General features: G+C 54.0%; 8 protein-coding genes across 8 annotated transcripts; 2 read left to right on the top strand and 6 right to left on the bottom strand.

Moving 5' to 3' along the window:
* Nucleotides 1–156: 156 nt before the first annotated feature.
* CGCS363_v000625 (WSC domain-containing protein) lies at nucleotides 157–740 on the bottom strand (the record flags this gene model as incomplete). The annotated part of the gene is made up of 2 exons (XM_036632474.1): nucleotides 157–364; nucleotides 448–740. 2 exons carry the CDS (start codon nucleotides 738–740, stop codon nucleotides 157–159), a joined length of 501 nt encoding a protein of 166 aa, XP_036501746.1.
* Nucleotides 741–2,135: 1,395 nt separating this feature from the next.
* CGCS363_v000624 (uncharacterized protein) lies at nucleotides 2,136–2,739 on the bottom strand (the record flags this gene model as incomplete). Its single annotated transcript, XM_036632473.1, has 2 exons — nucleotides 2,136–2,138; nucleotides 2,197–2,739. 2 exons carry the CDS (start codon nucleotides 2,737–2,739, stop codon nucleotides 2,136–2,138), a joined length of 546 nt encoding a protein of 181 aa, XP_036501745.1.
* A 3,852-nt stretch (nucleotides 2,740–6,591) lies between these two features.
* Nucleotides 6,592–8,298, bottom strand: CGCS363_v000623 (uncharacterized protein; the record flags this gene model as incomplete). The annotated part of the gene is made up of 1 exon (XM_036632472.1): nucleotides 6,592–8,298. One exon carries the CDS (start codon nucleotides 8,296–8,298, stop codon nucleotides 6,592–6,594), a length of 1,707 nt encoding a protein of 568 aa, XP_036501740.1.
* A 776-nt stretch (nucleotides 8,299–9,074) lies between these two features.
* RED2-6 (Dehydrogenase RED2) lies at nucleotides 9,075–10,299 on the bottom strand (the record flags this gene model as incomplete). Its single annotated transcript, XM_036632471.1, has 2 exons — nucleotides 9,075–9,832; nucleotides 9,906–10,299. 2 exons carry the CDS (start codon nucleotides 10,297–10,299, stop codon nucleotides 9,075–9,077), a joined length of 1,152 nt encoding a protein of 383 aa, XP_036501739.1.
* A 1,263-nt stretch (nucleotides 10,300–11,562) lies between these two features.
* On the bottom strand, nucleotides 11,563–12,480 carry CGCS363_v000621 (uncharacterized protein; the record flags this gene model as incomplete). Its single annotated transcript, XM_036632470.1, has 3 exons — nucleotides 11,563–11,928; nucleotides 11,979–12,271; nucleotides 12,324–12,480. 3 exons carry the CDS (start codon nucleotides 12,478–12,480, stop codon nucleotides 11,563–11,565), a joined length of 816 nt encoding a protein of 271 aa, XP_036501742.1.
* A 1,765-nt stretch (nucleotides 12,481–14,245) lies between these two features.
* Nucleotides 14,246–16,839, top strand: CGCS363_v000620 (Pseudouridine-metabolizing bifunctional protein; the record flags this gene model as incomplete). Its single annotated transcript, XM_036632469.1, has 4 exons — nucleotides 14,246–14,680; nucleotides 14,786–15,453; nucleotides 15,517–15,810; nucleotides 15,864–16,839. 4 exons carry the CDS (start codon nucleotides 14,246–14,248, stop codon nucleotides 16,837–16,839), a joined length of 2,373 nt encoding a protein of 790 aa, XP_036501741.1.
* A 1,470-nt stretch (nucleotides 16,840–18,309) lies between these two features.
* On the top strand, nucleotides 18,310–20,082 carry CGCS363_v000619 (putative U3 small nucleolar RNA-associated protein 18; the record flags this gene model as incomplete). Its single annotated transcript, XM_036632468.1, has 1 exon — nucleotides 18,310–20,082. The coding sequence occupies one exon, from the start codon at nucleotides 18,310–18,312 to the stop codon at nucleotides 20,080–20,082; it is 1,773 nt and encodes a 590-aa protein (XP_036502675.1).
* A 172-nt stretch (nucleotides 20,083–20,254) lies between these two features.
* CGCS363_v000618 (uncharacterized protein) lies at nucleotides 20,255–21,243 on the bottom strand (the record flags this gene model as incomplete). Its single annotated transcript, XM_036632467.1, has 2 exons — nucleotides 20,255–20,449; nucleotides 20,512–21,243. The coding sequence occupies 2 exons, from the start codon at nucleotides 21,241–21,243 to the stop codon at nucleotides 20,255–20,257; spliced, it is 927 nt and encodes a 308-aa protein (XP_036502676.1).
* Between the last annotated feature and the right edge of the window lie 650 nt (nucleotides 21,244–21,893).

Here is a 21,893-nt window from a genome sequence, read left to right as displayed (position 1 = left end):
GGCACAAGCCGTACAGATTCTATAGTTCAAGTGTCATCGTTATTCTATTCACGGCTGCTTGAGAAAGATTAAAGATCATTGCCATCCAAACTTAGGGGTATCTCCTAAGAAGTTTTCCAAAAAATCAGACGCGCTCAGCAAAATCCAATTAAGCTCTTAAAGAGATATAATCGCCAGTGTGCCAGCAAGCACCAAGCCCCAGGCCGTCGCCGCAACCCGAGCGCTGCCGCTCTGCATCATGTAGACACTCAACTTCAACGCGCCTCCACAAGCGACGTCCCGGTTTCCGTCGCAGGGGGTATTGCACGCCGTATCATCGAGCTTCGTCGCTAGACTGGAGAGCCTCTGGGAGCACCAGCATTCGCTGCGACACATTCACACGTCAGCAAAACGCGCTCGAAGGCCTGGGATGACTCCTTATTTGGGGAACGGGTGTCGCAGACTCACCGAGAATACTCAACACCAGCGTACTTGTACTGGGTGTCGGTTCCGCTGTTGCAGAAGCTGAGACATATCGGTACTGTCATGTTGCCGTCGACGGGGTATGTCTTGCTCGCGCCATCGGCGAGGGCGCGCACCTTGGCCGTGTCTGCCAGGTCGACGGTCTCGTTGAAGCAGCCCTGGTACTTGTACTTGTCGGAGTCCTGGTAGATTGATAGGGACTGCGCGGATGCCAGCGGGGAGAGCAGGGCGAGGAGGATGAAGGAGGCGATGAGCTGGATAAGCATATTGCGGGCCATTTTGAGCTCGATTGCAATGCCGACGGCGGTTACGGGTTTGAGAGGTAATTACTGGCAGGCAAGTCGACGAGCAAGTCTCGGGATCGTGACTTCTGGTGTCGCCCAGTCGTGAAGATGAAGATCGCGAGATTGGGTACGGAAGCCTCGCTGGCGTAATCGGGGCGACCGCAATGTTGCTGACGGCGGACGATTTAAGGGATCAGGCTGGAATCTCACGGCAAACACGGCGCGTTCTCATAACGGGAGCATATCGGTGGCAGAAGTCGGGCTGCTTCAGGAGAAGAGAGGGAGGGAACAAGCTGAGGCTAGACGGGAGAAGGTGAGAAGAAGCTGAGGTCGCAGCTCGCCTCAGCTACCTTAGCAAAGCCGCCGGCCGGCCCATTGGAGTAATAATAATTTTTCTTTGCGTCGGACACAGCGGCCGGCCAGCAAAGCAGAGACGCCAAAAGGAGATTATGCACCCGACCACTGCGCCGCGATGGCGCGCCTGAGGTGGTTTAGCCATGCGCACCAGGCCCTTCGGGCGTCTTGATAAACGAGAGGAACGGGCCTAGCGGGATGCACGCCTGTGAGCCCGCTGTAGGCCTGCCGCTGGCGTCTCAGGGACTGGGCCTGTTGGAGCCCGTCGAGACCCCACCACAGCTGAGATGTGGCGGCGGTCTAGGCCCGAACGGGACGGGGAAGGAGGGAATTCGCCGGGCGGTCTGTGTGCCCCGGCAGTGTTCCTGGGGGGTCTTTAGGTTCTGCTGGGAACATCGCAGCGATGTGCAAACCTTGATTGGAACAACCACCCGTCCTTGGCTGCGACAACACGTTTCTTTTCACCACGCCGCCGCGATCGGCGTGTTGTACAATAACGTTCCACGGAACGGGTGACTCGACCCTGCGTCTGCGACATGATGACTTGTATTTGTCTATCATTGTTTCCTCGGTCTGTGGCTGCAGGGGCAGCCTGCAGGCAAGCCAGCCAGCAGCCACGACGCCGTATTCTCGGTTCCATTGCATATTGCCCCGATTGATCTTCATTGGTTCATCAAGAGACATTCAGACTTCAGCTCAGCATGTCTACAAGATGCTTGTTGGTCTTTTCGTCTTTTTCGGTTCGCAGACTGAGTCCCGCCTGGCAGCTTCATCGGGGCGGTCACAGATACCTCTCGGGATGGCATCACTTGCCGATCTCCCTTTTCCCATGCACTCCAAACCAGTTCCAAAGCTTCCAACGATGTTTCTTCCTTTTTCCAAGCGGAAAATTTCGTGGTCTTCATGGAAATGGCCAACGAATTAGGTCCAGAGGGAAATGAAGCATAGCATTTGATATTTCCGGCTCATCTTACTGTTATATTTTCTCCTTTTCTTCGTTCGTGGTCTCGTCGAATCTATCGTTGTCATAACTCGTTACTTGCAGGGTATCAGCGGCAATCCTTCTTACAGTTGACAAAGCCAGTCAACCACTTACCAGCATGCTTAGCTCCAATCCGCCGTACACCCTTGCTTTCAGGGACACCTCAACATTGAGATTTAATCCCAAATGCACCGCAAAGCTTCGACTCTCCCTAACCGTTGGTCCCTTGGGCTCTTCTGGCTTGGGGGAATCGTGCCTCATTGGCGGCCGCCTTCGTTGCCTTCGCTTCCCTCGGTTCGCATCCTGTGTGGGCTCCCTTGAAGGAACATCTTTATCGGATTCGCTTTCTGAGCTTGATGGATCTGTCGGTTCGTCTGGTATATGTACGCTCGGGGGCGGGGACACCTCATAGTCCATGCTTAGATCGATGCCGGAATCTCGATTACGATCATAGTTCTTCGATACGGGTTCCACTACCGGCTCACGGATGTCGATATCTTCTTCTTCCTCCTTCATATGGATAAACGACGTTTGTTCCAGTGGTAATGAGTCGTCGAAGGGCATGGGGCACCAGATGAAATGTTCTGGGTCGGCGAATCTCTCGACGGAACTGTACAGCTCTTTTGGGAGCCATACGATACTATCTCTCGACGTCATCTTCGTTGCTTGTAGCGAGTGTATGTTGAGCGAGTGTAGGTGGATAAAATATGGTAAAAAAAGATGTTCAAGAAAGCGAGAGATGATGGAACATGGCTGTGGTCTTCTTCCCAAACACGGGGTGGAGAGCCTTTCCATCATAAAGGAGAGCCCAAGGGGCTCAAGGAGGCCACACTCATTTTATCAGCATCTGACGACCATCAACAAAAATCTTGGCACACAAGCAGGATTGAGGCTCACCTCCTAGAACGCTCAATGAAATCATGTATGGGGTCGGGTTGCACTGGTTGGCTCCGCGGCTCCGTGCTGTGAGCAGGACTTGGCCAGGCCCTGGCCGAGATCTGCAGGCCGATCGCTGTGGGGCCCAACGGGCGAGAACCCGGATTTGGGTCCTCCCCTCCTGGAGTTGCAACCTGCACGCCACCGACGACATTCCACCACGTTTTGCCCTGGGCTGTTTTGTGGTCCGTCGTGATTGGATTTGGGAGAGATGATTGAATATCATCGACTTGTTTCCATTTTTAGGACTTTTCAGGGTCCTTTAGCTCATTCCACTTGGGAGGTGTTAGTGCGCCATCGCCCTGGATTTCGAGAAGTGTGCCCCTGAGATGCAGAGTTAGCATATAGGCCATGAGAATCGCGATCGACTTCTTCAGGCTTCACAATGACCCCGGAATTTCAAAGCCTCATCGCTCATTTGGTAGAATTTTCCCCTCTGACAATATCATTAGGTGGCATGTCGGGCCGTCGTGTCTGCTGAGAGTATTAACGATGTGTTATTAGCACGATTGGAGAGCAAATTCCTTGACAAACGAATCATTATTTTCGGACAGAAGACCACAGATCTTCAGGTCAACTATGGTTTTCTTCATCAGAGATGGGCTTACCGCAGGTAACAGGAGATGGCGAATGAGACTTGAAGTCTGTTTCCTCGCACTGGTCGCCCTTTTTCAGCAGGGACGAGCGATATGCTCCTAGTAACCCTGCTTGCGTAAACTACTATGGAGCGGAAGATATACGTGTTTGCCAAATGTCTCAGGCTGGGCCATGAGTCCTATGTGTCTCATCAATATCGTGTGTCAGCTCTGGTCCCCCTTCCGAGTCCTCAAACCTGACTTCAAGACCCCTCGCCCGGGTGGCTATTTGCGCACTGTCACTCGCTTCTCTAAGAATCGCTCTTGATTTCGTGTCAAGACCATGTGCCAGAGTTGCCAGTGAACTTCCCCGCCAAGCTGGCAGTCCTACCTGTCGAGTCTCCCACATCGAGAGCAGGCAAAAGAGACAACCCCCAAGAAGTGCGCCGATTGGCAAAGTCAAAAATCCCCAACTAATTCTAATTCGAATGACCCATTCCGTGCTTTTACCCAAGAAAGGTTCGGTCTGCATGGAACGATTTCGTATCCATTTGGTAAGGCTAGCAGCAACGTTTTCAAATGTTTCTGTCAGGTTTTGTGACGTGCCTATGATGCCTATGACAGCCGGTAGGGTTTTATCATTGTTGGGGTCGGGGTAGATAAGTTGCGCATCGCTGAGATCCGAGCGTCGTGAAAATTCGTCTAGAAACCCTAGTAGTGTATATGTGGTATTACGGGTGATATTGAACCTCAAATCGTCCCCTGTACTAGTCTTGGTCGCAGAAAGGTACTCTTCTTGAGATATCGTGAGTTGCAAATCCGTGTGCCACACCATATCGTTTCCCCACAACAATGTATAATTGAGGTATTGGTTCAGGGCTCTACTTAGTTCTGGTGACTTGCTGCTGGTGTCGACCGCATAAGAGTCAAGATTACGGTTTGAAAAAGAACCGAGTATGTCTTCTCTTAGCACGCTTTGTTCGACTGTAGACCGATATATGTTGGTGCAGAAGTAAAGAGCACACTCTTCTGCTGTTGCAGGACTGTTTTCCCACTTTTCTCTTCCGGAAGAAAATATTTTGCTTGATTTCAGCGTGGAAAAGGAAATAATTAGAGTTTTTAAATTGCGGAAGGAGACGGTTTCTCCTGGATTGTGTGTTGATCTTGCAACCAGTTGCGGCGGGGCATCCCAGCCGGACTTAAACCCGTTGTGCCTGTTTATCATCAAGTTCTGGCTTTTTATCTCATATTTTGTGAAATTGGGCCATAACTCCGCTGTCATGGTTGGTTGTAGCAAGTTGGATAAGGTGAACGCGGGTTTGGTCTTGTTTTTGACAAGCGTTCCACCACTCAACTTGGTGATATGGCTTGACACGTCGTTACAAGCGCTACAAACCGCCAGAGATGCATAAATTGGCCATGTGCAGTTTCTTGAGGAACAGTAAAATGTTGGCTTCTGGTTTTCGGCGGTGTTGAGGTCGGAGAAGCCCTCCCATATAGCTGACAGGGCGCCAAAGTCGTCCAGCCTGAGGTAAGGGTTAATAAATAGAGGATCCCACGGCTCTGGCATGGGAACTTGTAGGGTTGCGGTGCTTCCGTCTGATTGGCAGACTCCGGAGTCCAAGGTTGTAGTTCTCCCAATAATGCTAGTGTTCCCCGCCGCTGCGAGCACGGTTTCTTCACCGGAGATAGTTACGACCGCTTGCAAGAACGGCTCAAAACCAACCAGAACTACGGCGGCCAAAGCACCAAGAGCTGTCCAGTGCCTGGAATTTTGATCAATCTTGAAACTCTGGGTCCACGATAGTGCACATAGACATACCTCAGCTTGGTCCACCACAGCAGGCGAAGACTTCCCCAAGGCCCGCGACTAGCTTCCTCACAGCGATCGAACACCATGACGCTGTCGTTTCTCTTCCTGTACCAGTTCTATTTCCCCTGACTGATACAAGCACTGATGGCAAACGCCAGTGATGCTCGCGATGTGGCACCAAGAACGGAGATGATGACGTTCAGGGGCACTGGCAGCGGCCAAGCAGATAGAGGCTGATCCTCGTACATCGGCAGCAAGATGAGGATAGCTACCATGGAAGAGATACTGAGAACAATTGCCGCAATCTCAATGGTCCAGTGGTATTCTCCTAGAGAAAACAACCCCATGCTCATCTGTCTCCCGGATGATTTTTCATTGTCAGGCCGCCTGTTCGACTTGATGGGAGTGATGTTGGTCGTGAAGCTTTGACTCTGGCTCGTTTCTACTTCGGTTTCGAGTTCGTCTGCAACACTGAGGGCGCCTTCGTCATCGTATGATGGTGGTAATGAGGGCGAGGGGGGTGGAATTGAGTCGGGCGAGACTTCCTGGTTATCTAACGCTGCAGATGCCATTGATCCGTTTGCAAATGGATTTTGTGGGACTGAAGTGGTTTGTTCAAGAGAATTGTGCTGTCATTCACAGAAAGAGAAGAGCAGGAAAACGTGAGATCGACCCGCTTATGACAGCGTAGGTACCTTAGGTGATGAATGTAGGTATTACATCTCACCGCGTACACGCAGATATAAAAGCACACAAGCATTCCTTCGGTTTATTGATACAGTCGCACTTGTAAGATGTCGCATGATCGGTGACTCGCTGAATTTATGTGAAGCTTAGTCAGTACTACGATGACGGCAGCATACGAGATGCAGTGCTTTGAAGGACACTTGGTGCAACATCAGTTTTCAGCTCGATCTGCTGAAGTCTGAACAGTCGTAAATGGGTACGATTACCGATCTGCCTAATTCGTGTCATTTTTCGAAGTCTGGTATGTTCACCACTTAGAAAAACTCGACTAGTCTGACAACTGACCTTGACGAAGATTGAAATTCAAGAATGCTAGGGAAGCTGAAAGTATCGCTTGCCACTATATTGTTGATTCGTGACGCTATTTACTTTACTATGATATAGAAATCTAGATAGACACATTGCTCAAGAGCCCTCCCTCAGAGAGCATCGCCACCCCTACACATTGGATCGCCAGTGCCCCAAAGCCACCATTTTGTCACGCGAGGCATACGGTCGCTCAAATCTCGGCTCGAACGCATCTTTCTCTATGCCGACCCCCCTTTGAAGCCCGTAGCCTGTGAAATCTCTTACGAAGGGGTTTTCGCCGTTGCCATAGATAAAATTCCCTACCTCGTTGTCGAGCCACACTTTTCGCGCCGCGACATGAGCGTCCGAGTTAACTCGGACGGAAACACGAGGTCGAACGGATCTCCCGCGCCAGTCAAGCTCGTCACGGATACCCTCAAGCAGGCCCCTGAAGCTCCCGGAATTTTTCATGAACCAAAGGGAACTCAGCTCGACAGATTGAAGTGTTTCCGGTAGCGCCCCCAGGAAATCGAGGAGATCCTGTTGTTTGACGAGGAAGGCTGATAGCCCAAAGTGTGTCAACTGCGTCCACGAATCGACCGGGAAGACGGAGCGCAGCGGAACGAAGAGATCCGGGCGACCTGCATTACCCCAATCTTCTTGTAAATCGTAATTTCGGTCCTGGTCCAACTCCAATGTGATCCTTCGAAGATTCGCAGACAACAGCTTTCGGAGACGACCGTTGCGGAAGGCATGATAGCTTTTCCATTCCTGGCCACCCGTCATTAGATGCAATGTGAGCGCGGAGAACCCCGGCTCATGGACCAACGCGAAGAGATCGTCATACTCTTTGCACGTTTCGTCTCTCGATAAGATGTCAGCTGTCAGGCCTGACCCGATCTGATTGCCCTCGATAACGAGTTCCGGGACCTTGGCTCGCGTCTGTTGCGCCAAGAGTGCAGTCACGAGGCGGAAGCCACGCCACCTATTCTTGACATCCTCGCTGTCCCAGCTCTCGGCGCCCATTGTCCAAGGATCGGGCGATGCGGGCCAGCCGCGGGGGATCGGGTAGTTGAAGCCGTGTGGAAATTTCCGAATCATGGGTGTAGGGTACAGAGGCGTGAAGAGGACGCCATGCGCGAGGGGGGTTAAGGTGATCTTTTGTAGGTTGGGAAACATATCGCCGTCTAATGCCCATCTTAAAGCGGCGATGTCGGTTCCTGAAGCTAGGGCATCCCTCTGCTGTTGGAGGAGACCTTGATAGTAGGCGTATGCTACATCCACGGGCAGCTGCGCGTGGACTTGCTTCGCGGTTTCGATATGTTGCGGCAGGGTTTCGAAATCGGCGTGACCTAGTGTCTGTAGATCCTCGATATTGTTCTCGCACGCTCGTACGTAAAACCAAGGCACGCTTTCTACGGGGTCGTCTGATTCTTCGTCATAAGACTCCTCGCCGTCGAGACGAATATCTTCGAATCTATCTTCATAATCCTCAGCCTCCAGCAAGCGAGCATCATCCCACACGATCTCACGAACGGCATGTCGGAACGTTTCGTGTTCTGCGACCGCTCGGAAAACCTCAATGTTGCGAGGATTGGCCGAGATGAAGACTCGCTCGAAACGGAAGTAAGGACGCACAATCTCAGAGAACTTGGCGCAAGCGAGACGTAGGCTTTTGAGATGGCGGGTAGATAGGTGTGAGAAGATCTCATCAGCCAGCTCGGTAGGTAGCTGGGCTATGGATTCAACGACAGATGGAGATCCCGTAAATGAGTCCGGTAGGGTTGGCGGTCCTGGTAGTGGTAAAGAGGCGGCTTTCGCAGAAAAAAGGTTGCGATTTCCACAAACTTTGGGCATTTTGTCGGTATCGCAGACGGAATGGGATGCGTGTTTGAGAAGTGGAAAACGGAAAGGCGCTACTTAGCCCGTTGGTTAAGTACTGTTGGAATGCCAAATGAAGGGTGCGTGTGGACCAACAAGCTTGCAGGGAAGCTCAAGGCAGCAGCTACCCATGCGATTTACGTATCGAGTAACGTCTCAACTCTCGTGATATGGATGATAATAACAATATTTCGATTGAAGTGCGGTCAAGACTGGGTGCAGTATTAGTCTACCGTTGTCATCCCGCCTACCGCGTACCAGTCGCTTGAGTCAACAATTTTGGCGAAGAAGTTGCCTAGCGTACGAGTCTCGGCAAGGTGATTTGACTATCTAGTAGCTTCCCAGACCCAAGACGATGATGAAAGTGCTTTTATCGTAGTGGTGAGAAGGGGTCACGTGAAGAGCGAGTCGGCCCAAAGGATATTTAGGGATGTCTGCGTCAGGACTGAGCAACAGCGCCCGGAATAAGTGGCCGTGAATATGCCCAGTATGGTAGAACTAGTATGCCAGCTGAACACAGAGATCATGATTATCCAGCGCTGGAGCCCATGGGTTCGAGCCACTTTTTGAACTTTTTTTTCTTTTGATGTTTCTTCAGTACCTCATCAATGGAAATTGCCGAACCAATACCTCCCGGGAAGCGCTATGAAATGCCCACGACGGAGACAATTAGAGTTACACCACTCATCCGAGCATAACACTCACTCGTTTTGATGTCCCTTTAAGACACTACATCCTTCACCTGCTCCACCTCATTCGATCCCATTAGCAGCCTGCTGCTCCCCGACGAGCACGGTGCTTTCCTCTGGCCTGTCCTGCTGGTCCTTCTCCTCGTAGTACTTCTCAACATCCTTCACAACTTGCCTTCCGGCAAAGTTTCTCATCAGCTTCTGCCCGTCGCACCGCATGTGGTGCTGGTACCAGTGTGGCATTCCCCTGAAAGATCCCAGCAGAGACCCAACGGCCGGCAAGATGACCTGTCCGCTAGTACCCTCAAGCACCTTCTTAACGATTGCTTCTGCCACGGTCTCAGGCTCCAGGGCGGGGATCAAGAACTGCAAACCCTGCTCGTAGCCGGTGAATAGCGGCGTCTTGGTGTATCCCTGGTTGATCAGGACCGTCCGCACGCGAGGGGCGTTGTACTTGGTCACGAGTTCAGCAGAAAGACCTTCGTGGAAGGCCATGGCGGCAGCTTTGGAGGCGCCGTAGTCGACCATGTTGGGGACCGTCAACCACGCGGCGTAGGATGCGATGGTGACGACCATGCCGTGATTGGTGGCGATCATGTTCGGGAGGAATTCCTTGACGGTCCAGAAGTGGGCAAAGGTGTTCACATCAAAGGTGAACTTGACATCACGCTCGGTGGAGTCGAGGATCGTCTTGCCGCGGGCGACGCCGGCGTTGTTGATGAGGACCGTCGGGTGGCCGATGCGAGCGCGGATCTCCCGTGCCACGGCGGCGAGCTTTTCGGTGGAAGTGATGTCGCAGTTGAAGTAGTGGACGTTGGAGGCTGTTGACTTTGTTAGTGAACGGTTTGAAGCAAGAGGCCATGGCGCCCTATGGCGACAGGGGGAATGCCTTACCCGCAGTGTAGGTCAGCTCCTGAATGTCTAGTACCACGACGGTGGTGCCACGCTCAGCGAACAGTTGAACTACTTGACCTCCAATACCACCAGCGCCACCGGTCACGAGGACGATCTCCTTGGACCAGTTGTAGCGGTCAGAGACCCAGTTGTTCAGCGAGCGCGACGAGAGCCACTGATCGGCCATTCGCAGCACCGAAAGCCATGCCAACTTCTTGAGGCCCGAGAACGCTGTCGGGTGTAGTATGGCAAGGTCGCCGCCTTTCTTGGTGTAGCGGGCGAGCAGGAGCAGCGGCAGCACGAGGGCTGGGTTGAGGGCGGTGCGTCCAATGAGGCGAAAGATGGGATCGGCGACGAGGCCCTCGCGAGGGAGGAAGCCCTGGTGCATCGGCATTCTGAGGTTCGACGCGGTTGTTACGCGTGGGCCGTTCCACCAGAGGAGGTTCGCGATGGTGTGTTGGCACAGGTGAGTTTGTGGAACCAAAGGCTCTTATACCTGGGAGGGCAGGAGCGAAAGCGAGGTGTAGTGATGGAAACCAGCACAACTGGAATCAGAAAATCAGATGGCAGCTCAGGGTCGGAGCGAAGGCTGGCTATGGGTTACAAGAATAACCGTAAATCGACCCAACTTCTGGGCGCGGGCTCAACCTTTTCCAAGAAGCTTCTGCGGGTGCTCTCACAACGTCATCAACACTATCGAGGGTGAGATGTGAAGGTGCGAAAAAAGGAAGCAGGCAATGTCTAACATCACACCACTGCGTTTCCGGCAAGCGACCCCCATACTTAAAGGAGTTTCAACGGCTGGGGGGAAAGAGGGCGTCCGGGAAATAGACGAGCAAGGGTCGTTGGAGCTCCAAGCTCCTCGATGCTGAGTACCTTCATAGTGTAGCTGTTGCTTGGCGAGAACAGCTGCCGCCATCCATGTGCTGTGCTGTTTCTGCCCGTTTCCCAGCCTTTTGCAGCTTGAGCAGCGGTAGCGGCAGGTAATGCGCAGCCGAGGTTTGGTGCGGCCGAGCCAAAGTGCGGGGAATCTGGGGGAGGCACCGTTGCAGTTGACGGGACCAGGGACTAGGACTGCTGATTCGGACGCGAAGTCCGCCTAGAGCGCGTTCTGATAGGGCGAGCCATTCACTGTTGTACGACGGGAGAGCTAGAAGGTCGGTGGGGATGGTTTTGCACTTTGCGCATGTGAGGCGGTTATCGGGCGATGGGCGTTGCCATTTCTGGAGAGCAGTTCGCCGGCGAATGAATGGGGAGGGGGGCCACCGGATGGCATGGACGTCGCGGATGGCCACCGACCCGGGGGCTCTGAGAGGAGGGGTGGAGCCCCGGAATGGGGTTCCAGCTATGTGCGTAATAGACTGGCCGACCAGATCGCCTGAGAAGAAATTGAGTCTAAATGGATTCTTTCTTTTCTTGTAAAGAACCCCTGCCTGGATTCGCCAGAGTTTAAATTGTGGTTTTTCTAGAAGGGGAATATTGTTCGGCCGTTAAAGCGTGTACTACCTTACTACCAGGTCGCTGCTGGTGTCATCCGTCCCGCCAACGAATACGAGCGAGTCTCTCGGCTCGATTAAGCAGCCGTGTCCTATTATGTACAGCACATCGTCCCGGGTATCACGAAAATAAGATGATTACGTCTGATCCGCCGTCTCACTTACAGCATCAGTGCGGCTCCGATGCTCAGCAGGCACAGCCAATGCGCCCCGTCTCTCCAGCTGAGCGTGCTGCCGGCTCCGAGGCCGTCGCCGGGCGTCGCCTCCGGCTTGGTGTCACCTAACCCGTCATCGTTGCCGTTGCCGGCCTTGACTTCGATCTGCGTCGAGTCTCCCGGCGCGAAGAGGACGCCGATGGCGTTTGCGGCTGTGGCGTTGAGTTCTTGGTCGCTGAGCAGGGGGTTGTTCAGCGCATCGCAGGAAGGCCGCCCGTTCTTTTGCGAGATGCTGTTTGTGACGGAAATCGGCACATCAAAGATTGTGTAGTGGTCTTCGCCGTTTAAGCGGTAGTTTTGGCGGATTGAAATCTGGAAAGCTTGTTAGCGTGAGGTATGTGTGGAGGAGGCGGGTGGCGCACGTTGTAAGCGCCACGGTCGCTGCCGGTCGAGGATGGCTGGCCATCGCCGACCAGACAGTCGGGCCAGATCCAGTTAACGTGCTTCACCGTGCTGCCGGGCTCTTGGAACATGATGTCGCCCAGACTAGCGTTGTTCGCTGATGCCGTGCCGTTGGTGATGGTAAAATTGCGGCCGGTGGTGTAGCTGGACAGAAACATTGTGACGTTGAAGATCTTGGTTGGGCTGTTCGAGGCATAAGGCGGCAACGGCATCTTGCCGTTCGTGGATACGTCCAGCGCAACATGGAGATTGTCTGCATCGGTCAACACCAAAAAGCTCGCCGTTATTGAACATCAGATGCTTACCTCCTCCGAGTGGTGTGCCGGGCTGTGGGGCGTCGAGAATGACCAGACCGGGCGTAAAGATCTGGCCGTTGGCAATCGTAAAGTTCAGGTTCTGGGCCGAGCCGGAGGCCGCGAACAGAGACAGCAGCGCCGCCGCGTACGAAAAGGAAGAAACCATCTTGACGGAAGTTTGGACGCTGCGTTGCAGCTAGACGGCGAGAAGTGAATCGAGACACGCGAAAAACGGGTGAAGAGGATCAGAGCTGCAAGCCCTCGGAAGGACGGCAACAATGAGTATTTAGGCCGCCTGAAGCATCCAAGACTCTGGGAATGACAGGGTCCTGGATTCAGCAAAACGAAGGGAAAAGTGGGAACCGGCCCTAAATCAGAGGGTATTTAGAAGCGGGCTCACTCTCAGGAAATGAGCATTTGGCGCCCGCGGGAAGGGTGCTGGGATGGGTTGGATGAAGAGGGTGGGAGGACGGAAAAATAAGACCAGAACAAGATCCCAAGAGACTGGGACGTAAGCAGGTCTTGACTCTACCAGAGGAGCCGACTCTGGCAGAGAAGGCAAAAGCCTGGAACCTCCCATCCGTTCCATGAACACCTCCTCGCCCGTTGACAGCGGCGATCCGACACGGCGAACGGCAGATAACCTTGAACTTAAGAGCATTAAAGTCATGCCGTGTCCCTCCCGGATGACAGCACCGGGCCAGGCGTTCCATCGCAGCAGGCTCAGGCTGGCAGGCTCACGATACGCGATCTGCCCTTCGTCTGTGCATGACGTGGGCAAGGGCAGAGCGAATGGAACACGACAGAGAAGCCATATAACAGCTGGGAATTAAGATGGCAGCCCCGCGGATGTCGAAGGGTGCGACGCCCTCTTGATGCAGGGCAGGTTTCAGATTGAACAGGCGTAGAGACGGTGGAGGACGGATTCCTGCAATGTCCATGAAGTCGAATGGTGGCCCCCGTTGAATGGAAATGAGACGCTGCGACGCACGAGCCAACGCCTAATTAAACCCATAGCACACGCTTTACGCTAAACCAGTGGAGTTTTTGGCCCCCTCGGTCTCTTCGGCTCGCTGTTCCGCCGCCAAGGGGCCTCACCTCATTCTCTTTCTCTCACGTTTCCACTCATTCATTTCATCACAGGTTATATCCATTGCCTAAACCCATCAAATCTTGATATGTCTCCCCCTTTGTGTGAGAAATGTTCTTGCCTCTATCATTCTCGATGGCGACTGAGTAGCGCATCTGAGGCGAAGAACGCATGAAAGTGTATTCTGACTTGCCGCCGTTATCTCATTTATTCAGCGTTGAATCCCACAAGATGTTCAAGTTGAACGGCGTTTGCGCGGCCGATACCCAGGGCAGAGCTTGACGAGACTCGCCGCGCTTACACTGTTTGAGATCAAGTCCCTGATTCCGTCAGATGAGAATGTGATCTCTTGTATTCCAAAGACTACGTCGCAGCTGTCAAAAGGATGTCCTTTTTGATGCACTGCGGTGACTTCCATGAGACTGATAATAGTTGAGGGTAAGAGTGAGCCCGACTAACGGCGCTGAGAGTCTAGGTAGGTTAGGTCGATTGAGCTTGACCTGATAGGCGGAGACAGTGTGGTCCAGTGGATCAAACCGTGTTCTTCAGTGGATCGCCCTCCCGATTACATTGTCTTCGAGAGGGCGTGTGCACTTCGGCCGGTTCCGACCTCATCCTCAATTCATATAAAAGCCTCCCGGCCTTGCTCATATATCAATCGGCTCATACGCATCGCGATAGCATCAATTGACCGCGTCTGAACTACAGTGGACTCACTCACACATTGCCAGCCCGTTTCGATTCTCTGAACGGTCTTGCCACCTCCGAGTTCTGCACCGTTAGCTACCTTACCTATTTGTCGCCCGCACGTCGAGTGCCGAGGCACGCTCTAGCCAGCAACATGATCGTACCGCGCTCCTCTTGCCGACTGGCGAGACAATCACTCTCACAGCTTCAGTTCTGCCGGAGATCAAATCGCATCGCTCCCGCCGGCACGATCCTCGGGCGCCAGACACAGCGGTACATGAGCGCCGCCGCCTACCAGACCCCCGCCGGCTTGAAGGATCTTCTGCGTGTATCGGACGAAGTCGCCGACGCCGTTGCAACGAACAAGCCCGTTGTGGCTTTGGAGTCTACCATCTACACTCACGGCGCGCTGGGTAATGATCTCGGTCTGGAGGACGTCGTCCGTCAGGGCGGTGGTGTGCCTGCTGTGTGCGGTATCCTCAATGGACAACCTGTCGTGGGTTTGAACGAGGAAGAAGTTGCTTTCATGGTCAACTCTGGAACCGCCAGCAAGGTTTCCAGACGAGATGTTGCTCACTTGGTCGGCTTGGTAAGTCCCGTCACATTGGGTCTGCTCATTACATTGGACTCGCTGTCTGGCATTTTCTCTCCTCGCTTGCCCGACATGAAAATCACGTTCACTAACACAGTGCAGGGCATGACCGGCCGTAAAGTTCACGGTGGCACAACCATTGCCGGCACGATGCTCCTCGCCCGCCTCGCCGGCATCCGCATCTTCGGCACCGGCGGCCTCGGCGGCGTCCACCGCGGCGGCGAAAACAGCATGGACGTCTCCGCAGACCTCACTGAGCTCGGCCGCACCCGCGTCGCCGTCATCAGTGCCGGCTGCAAGGGCTTCCTCGACATCCCCCGCACTCTCGAGTTCCTCGAGACCCACGGCGCCTTCGTCGCCACCTTCGCCGATGGCCGCACTGGCAAGGTCGACTTCCCCGCCTTCTGGGTCCGCGAGAGTGGCACGAAGAGCCCCCTCGTCGTCGAGACCGAGCGCGAGGCTGCCGCCATGATCCTCGCCCAGGAGAGGCTGAACATTGAGTCCGGCATGCTCTTCGCCAACCCCATCCTCGAAGAACAGGCGATTCCTCGTGAAGAGATGGACGTCGTCATCGAGACGGCCGTCAACGAGGCTCTGGAGAAGGGCTTCACGGGAGCGAGAAACACCCCGTACGTCCTCGGCAGGATCAGGGCGCTGACAGAGGAGAGGAGCACGCTGGCCAACGTGGCGCTGGTGAGGAACAACGTGGCGCGGGCCACCCAGATCGCCGTCGAGCTGTCCAAAATGCTGAACGAGGGCACGGAGTCCGTGTAAGTGAGCTGCTTCGTGTGTATATAGCCCAGCCAGAAGATAGGTTCTGACTGCGTAGATAGCTCTTCAAGCAAATTGTTTACCGGATATGACGCTGCTGCAAAGCCTGCGACGAAAGTCGAGGCCCCTAAGTCAAGCAAGGCGGATGTCCTAGTTGCAGGCTCAGTAGCTATCGACTTAAGCTGTGACTACCATCCTCTAGGCGATGTTAAGGAGGTTTCGCCTCACATGCACACTTCCAACCCCGCTTGTATCAACCAGTCCATCGGCGGTGTCGGTCACAATGTCGCCCTCGCCGCACACAGAGTGAGCAAGGATGTGAGCGTCCGCCTTTGCAGCATGGTTGGAGACGATGTGTAAGCTGTCATCCTTCCCCTATTCACATGTTACATGACTGAACTCCCCGTAGCGCCGGAAAGACGGTCCTGTCCTCTCTCGAGTCATCCGGCCTCGACACAACCTACATCCGCCAACTTGGGTCCGAGTACCACCACTCGAACCGCACCGCCCAATACGTCGCCGTCAACGACGCCGAAAAGAACCTCGTGGTCGCCATGGCCGACATGGGAATCTTTGCCAACCACTCCTTCCCCGAGTACTGGAAGTCTGCCGTCTCAGGCGCGAAGCCAGGCTGGCTCGTCGTCGACGGCAACTGGAGCCCCAAGGACATCCGCGCCTGGATCCAGGCCGGCCGCGAGCAGGCCTGCGGCGTCGCTTTCGAGCCCGTCTCGACGGCCAAGTCGATCGGTCTCTTCCCCAGGGAGCACCCGCACCTGGGCGTCTTCCCGAACCCGGGCATTGACATTGCGTCGCCGAACAACTTTGAGCTGACGGCCATGTACACGGCTGCCAAGGACAACGGCTTCTTCGACACGCCGGAGTGGTTTGAGGTCATTGATGCGTTCAACATGCGCGGCGCGAGGGAGCGCTTTGTACAGCTTACGTCCGCGGAGATGACGGATGCTGGTATCCCGGTGCAGACTATCCACCTTCTGCCGTACATCCCCACGCTCGTGACGAAGCTAGGATCAAAGGGAGTGCTTTTGACTACGATCCTGGGACGGGACGATCCCCGTCTCAAGGACAGGAATGAGGAGAGATGGCTTCTTACGAGGGCGCCTGTTGATCATCCTACTGTTGGAGGCGTGTACATGCGTCTTTTCCCACCGGCGGAGAAGGTTGCGGTTGAGGACATTGTGTCAGTCAATGGTGTTGGAGATACCTTCTTGGGTGTCATGATTGCGGGCTTGGCAAAGGGAGGCAAGGTTCAGAACTTGATTGATGTTGCGCAGAAGGCGGCGGTGTTGACTTTGAAGAGCCATGAGAGTGTGAGCCCGGATTTGGGTCGTTTGGATGAGGCGTTGAAGGCTGCCGTGAGAGCTTGAAGGCAGAAGCTTCCGGTATTGAGACTGCATTGTGATTGTAAGCTAACCTTGCCTGTTGGTACGTAGGTAAGTTTCAAGTGCAGCGAAGATGTGGTTGAGGCTCGGCGATCTTTGAAATGAGGTATCGGCTAGTAACAGTGGGTATTCATGCTGTACCAGATCCTGAGGGTTGGGAACCGTTGCCATAACTAAAAAACCAATATTCAGTTCACGCTTCCCTATTGGTCATGTTGCTTGATGTCATCACTGCCTCTGGTTGGGTTTAAATTGCAGTGAAGTCCCTGGAAATCGTACCCGAACCACTCTTATCAGACGTACAGCTTCTTGTTCTCACGGCCTCTGTGTGGGTTTAAATTGCAGTGAATGGCCTGGACACCGTACCCGAGCCGGAAGCATCGCCAGCCGCCACTCAGCCAATGGCAGAGGTATCTTACGTTCATGCAATGTATGGCTGATATCTCCTCAGTTGCGTCCGCTTGATGAAACTTGCGAGAACTGATGTTCAGTTACCGGGTCGTAGATTGGGTTCCTGTGGCTCAACGCAAGCGGCAACAAATTCAAATAAAAATATGTTTTTAAGAGATGTCAACTTGACTTTGAAAGGCACTGAGAATATGAACGGCGATTTGCAGCGCTCAGATGAGGTTTTAAGGCTGCTATCGGATAGTTTGCGGTTGAGGCAGCAAGTTGGCATCACCTATTGGATGTCAATATGGTGGAAATGGGACCGCCACGACCTCAGACTTTGCTATGTGATTGGCTTTGAGTGAGAGTAGTTGAGACCACCACAAGGCCTTCAGGGTAGTTGAGATCGCAGTGAACTGGGCGTTGCCGAAGTAGTGACCTCGCACATATTTTACTAGATTGCACTTCGGTTGAGTTCGAAACGCGGCAAGGAGGACAATCCTTGGGCTGTACTTGGCCACGCTCTTAGCATCAGTGGCATCTGCGATTTGAGCACAAGCTGATGCAGGGAAAGATGGACATCTAGTAATTGACTACGTGGCAAGGAAGCGATCTCGATGACACTAGCCATCAGTGTGAATAGGGTCTTTTGGCTGGGTAAATATGTCTGAATCCTCATACGGAAGCAATTATTGGCCCTGAGACCAAGATAAAAGTAGTAAGGAGTGAGGAGAAGGATAATATGTTCCTTGTGGCAGCAGGCATCCCACTGGAGGACTTCACTGTCACAGTACGAATACTTAACGATTAGTACATTAATACCAGACTGCACGGTGTGAGGAGGGGCAGATGCCCCGCTTTCAGCCTCGGACTGCGCTCTTATTTGATTGGCTAGCAGCCACAAGTGGCTGAAGCTTTTTGCCAATCAGAATCTGCATTCATCTGCAAGGCTGTGCGCCCCCAGTAAAAAAATTCTGGACGTCTTTACAGTCGCCCATCCGCTCTCGTCTCGATCGCTGGTGCGCCGGAGACCTCGAAATCCTTGTCATATCCACGACCGCGACAATGGCCAACGAACAGCCCTTTGAAGAGTTCTCCGATGAGGAGGTCACCTCCTCCTCAGAGTCCGAGCAGTCTGAGCTCGAAGAAACCACCCGCCAGCGCAAACCGCAGACTGTATTTGACGAGAAGGATTCAGACGAAGAGGAACTCGAGCGATTGGTCCTTGGAGGGAAGGCCGACTTTCGCGAACAACTTTTCCGCAACGATGTTTTGGGCGATATCGAACGATTGGAGAAGGAGAGGAACCAACAACTTGTGAAGCAGGACCAGACGACACAAGAGGATGTCGCCGACCATGACCTTTTCATGGTTGACACCGGTGTTCCCTCGACTAAGGGCTCGCAAGCCGGCAAGCAGCAGCCCGCCGCCGTTGATCCCAATGCACCGGCATGGGAGGACAGTGATGATGAGCGATTGACGGTTTCCTTGGCGAACGCGACAAGGTTACGGAAGCTGAGAATCAGCGAGGGCGAGGACGTCGTTAGCGGCGCCGAGTACAGCAGAAGGTTGCGACAGCAGTTTCTGCGACTGAACCCCTTGCCGAAGTGGGCTCAAGAATCCGAAGAACGCCCATCGAAGAGGAGAAGAAGATCGTCAGCCGCTGCCTCCGACTCCTCCATCAGCTCCGACGAGGAGGGCGGCGACGATGACCTGTCCGCCGCACCCCTGGAGAAGTTCCTCCGCGACGTCCACCGCCTTGCGGGCAAGGACTCGAATGGTAGGACCCGCCTCAGGCCAGAGACCATCGACATCCAGCGCACGCGCGAGATCCCCGACGCTCACAAGGCCTCCGTCAACAATCTCTCCTTCCACCCGAAATACCCCGTCCTCCTCTCCTCCAGCGTCTCGTCCGTCCTGTACCTGCACCACATCAATCCGACGGCACACCCTACCCCGAACCCGATGCTCACCTCCGTGCAAGCGAAGGGCGTCGACGTCCGCCGCGCCGAGTTCCTCTACCCATCAGGCAACCAGATCTTCTTTGCCGGTCGTCGCAAGTTCTACCACAGCTGGGACCTCGAGACTGGCCAGGTGCAGAAGACCGCCCGTGTCCAGGGCCACCAACACGAGCACAAGACGATGGAGCGCTTTAAGCTCAGCCCTTGTGGCCGGTACATGGGTCTCGTTGCGTCCACCAGGAAGGGCGGTGGTATTGTCAACATCATCAGCACCGAGTCCAGGCAATGGATCGCCTCGGCACGCCTCGACAGCAGACACGGTATCGCGGATTTCGTGTGGTGGAGCAACGGCGAGGGTCTCAGTATTCTTGGCAAGGACGGTTCCGTCGGCGAGTACTGCGTGGATGACCGCAAGTTCCGCGCCGTATGGCATGACGAGGGCTGTGTGGGCGGCATCGTCATCGCTTTGGGAGGCCACCAGGGCCCCGAATTTTTGGGCGAGGACAGGTGGGTGGCGATCGGTTCCAGCAGCGGTATTACCAACATCTACGACCGCGAGGCGCTCGTCACAAAGTCCAAGGCGGGCGAGGTCAAGGTTGTGGAGCGCCCCGAACCGACGCGCACCTTTGAGCAGCTCGTCACGCCCATCACGACGCTGACGTTCTCTCCGGACGGCCAGCTGATGGCTTTTGGTAGTTATGAGAAGAAGGACGCGCTGCGTTTGGTACACCTGCCTACTTGCACGGTCTACAGGAATTGGCCCACGGCGCAGACGCCTTTGGGCAGAGTCACTGCTGTTGCGTTTGGAAGGCAGAGCGATCTGCTGGCGGTTGGTAATGACACGGGCAAGATTAGACTGTGGGAGATACGGTCCTAGAGCAGAGAGCACGGGCAGGAAGTTTGTATAGACGGCTGGCGTATTAAAAGTTGGCTGCTGGGTAATTACTGTTTCCATGAATACCAGAATCCCTTCATACCCCTGCATCGATCCCTATCCATCTCTGATTCCAATCCAACCCAAGACAAATGGCCGAAGTTCGTTTCCATGCTTAGTAGCAGCGACTGAGCTCACGCATGAGGGCGCGCATGGGAGTTCCGCGGGTAATGAGATCCTTGGGAACCAACTTCTTGCTCTTGCGCGACCAGTGGGCAAGCTTGTAGACGGTCTTGAAGAAGATGACGGTCTCGGGCTTGGGGACGGCGTCGAGGAACTGACGAATATTGACATGGACAGTTCTGATAGCCTAAGAGATGAAACCCGTGGAGTTAGCATGTATTCAAAGTCTATGAAGTCTCAGACGCTTACTTTGCGACACTGTGTCTTGCTAGGCAGGTCGGTGGGCAGACCCAGGTCACCGCAGAGACGCTGCCAGTCGTCGAGGTCACCATCTCCAAAGTACTCATCCCAGTCCGAGATGAGCTCAGCCAAGAAGGCCTCCTTCTGGGTCTTCTTGTCGGTCTCCTTGTCGGCGATTCCAAGATCAGACATCTTCTGGGTCATCTCCTCGTTGAGCTTGTCGACCATGTTCTGCGCAACCTTCTGCGCGTTCTGTAGACTGCGGATCTCATCGTCGATCTGCTTCTTGGCGAAGGTGACCTCAGCCAGGGTCTCGGCCAACTTCTGCTGGTTCTGGTCGGAGATCTGCTCGTTCTGGTTGGCGACATCGGCGACGATGTCCTTCTCCTGCTCCTTCTCAAGGGCACGTCTCTCCTGGGCACGCTTCTTGTAGGCACGTCGCTTCTCTCTCTTCTTCTCTCTCTTGGCGGCCAGCTTCTCATCGACGTCCGTGGTCGCGTCCTCCTCTTTCTGGTCGGTAACCTCGCCGTCGACCTGCTTGACGTCGACGGTGGGGCTCTCGGTGACGCCGTTGACAACAGCATCGCGGACAGACTTGTCGTCGACAGACTTGTTGTCGCCAGACTGATACTTGAAGGAGTACTCGTGGACAAACTCCCAGTCCTCGACATCAGAGCCGGGCTGATCGAACTCTTCAACACGGCCGCCGGTGTTCTCTTGGAAATTCTTGTCGGTAGCCATTTTGTTGTTGTACGTGCAATTAATTTGTGAAGCCAAGTTGTCGATCCGAAGAGCTGCCTGTGCAATTCTACCTCAGTAAGGTAGTTCTTCTGAGCGAGAAGAGGCTGATTATATGGAGTTTTGGTCCTAGGGACGTGCTGGGGGAGAGGCAGATAGGCTGCCAACCTGTGTTGTAGGGTTGTGATGATGTGTGGTGAAAACTTCAGAGAAGAAATCGGAAGTAAAATACAGGGAAAAGGTCAAGGTGAGATTTGAATCAAGAGGGCACAAACGAAGGAAAGAGCTGCAAGGTCCCGTTCGACTTGAAGGGTAGCGTTTGATGGTCTTCGACACAAGGCCTGCCAGAGAAAGTAATGCATGGCCAAAGAAGCGGGCTGCAACGACAATGGGTGAACCCAAAGAACTGCGCAAAACTCATATCACAACCACGACAATATACTGAAATGGACGGCTGCAGTGCACGGCAGCTCCGTCTGTCTTTGCTGGGTAACCTCACTGACGCGTAAGTTAGAGTGCCAGGGAAATGATTGAGGTCAAAGCTCGCAAAGATGGCCTGGCCAAAGACTCAAAGACTCAGGAGTTTTGAATGAATGAATTCGATTCTCTGCTTTTTAGTCTTTTGACGAATGATGAGTTTCATCTTCATCACA

Source organism: Colletotrichum siamense, assembly GCF_013390195.1.
Source record: "Colletotrichum siamense strain Cg363 chromosome Unknown KSG_Cg363_contig01, whole genome shotgun sequence".
NCBI classification, from domain to species: Eukaryota; Fungi; Ascomycota; class Sordariomycetes; order Glomerellales; family Glomerellaceae; genus Colletotrichum; species Colletotrichum siamense.
The sequence above is the reverse complement of the archived record's forward strand: the minus strand, read 5'-3'. Positions and strand labels throughout refer to the sequence as shown.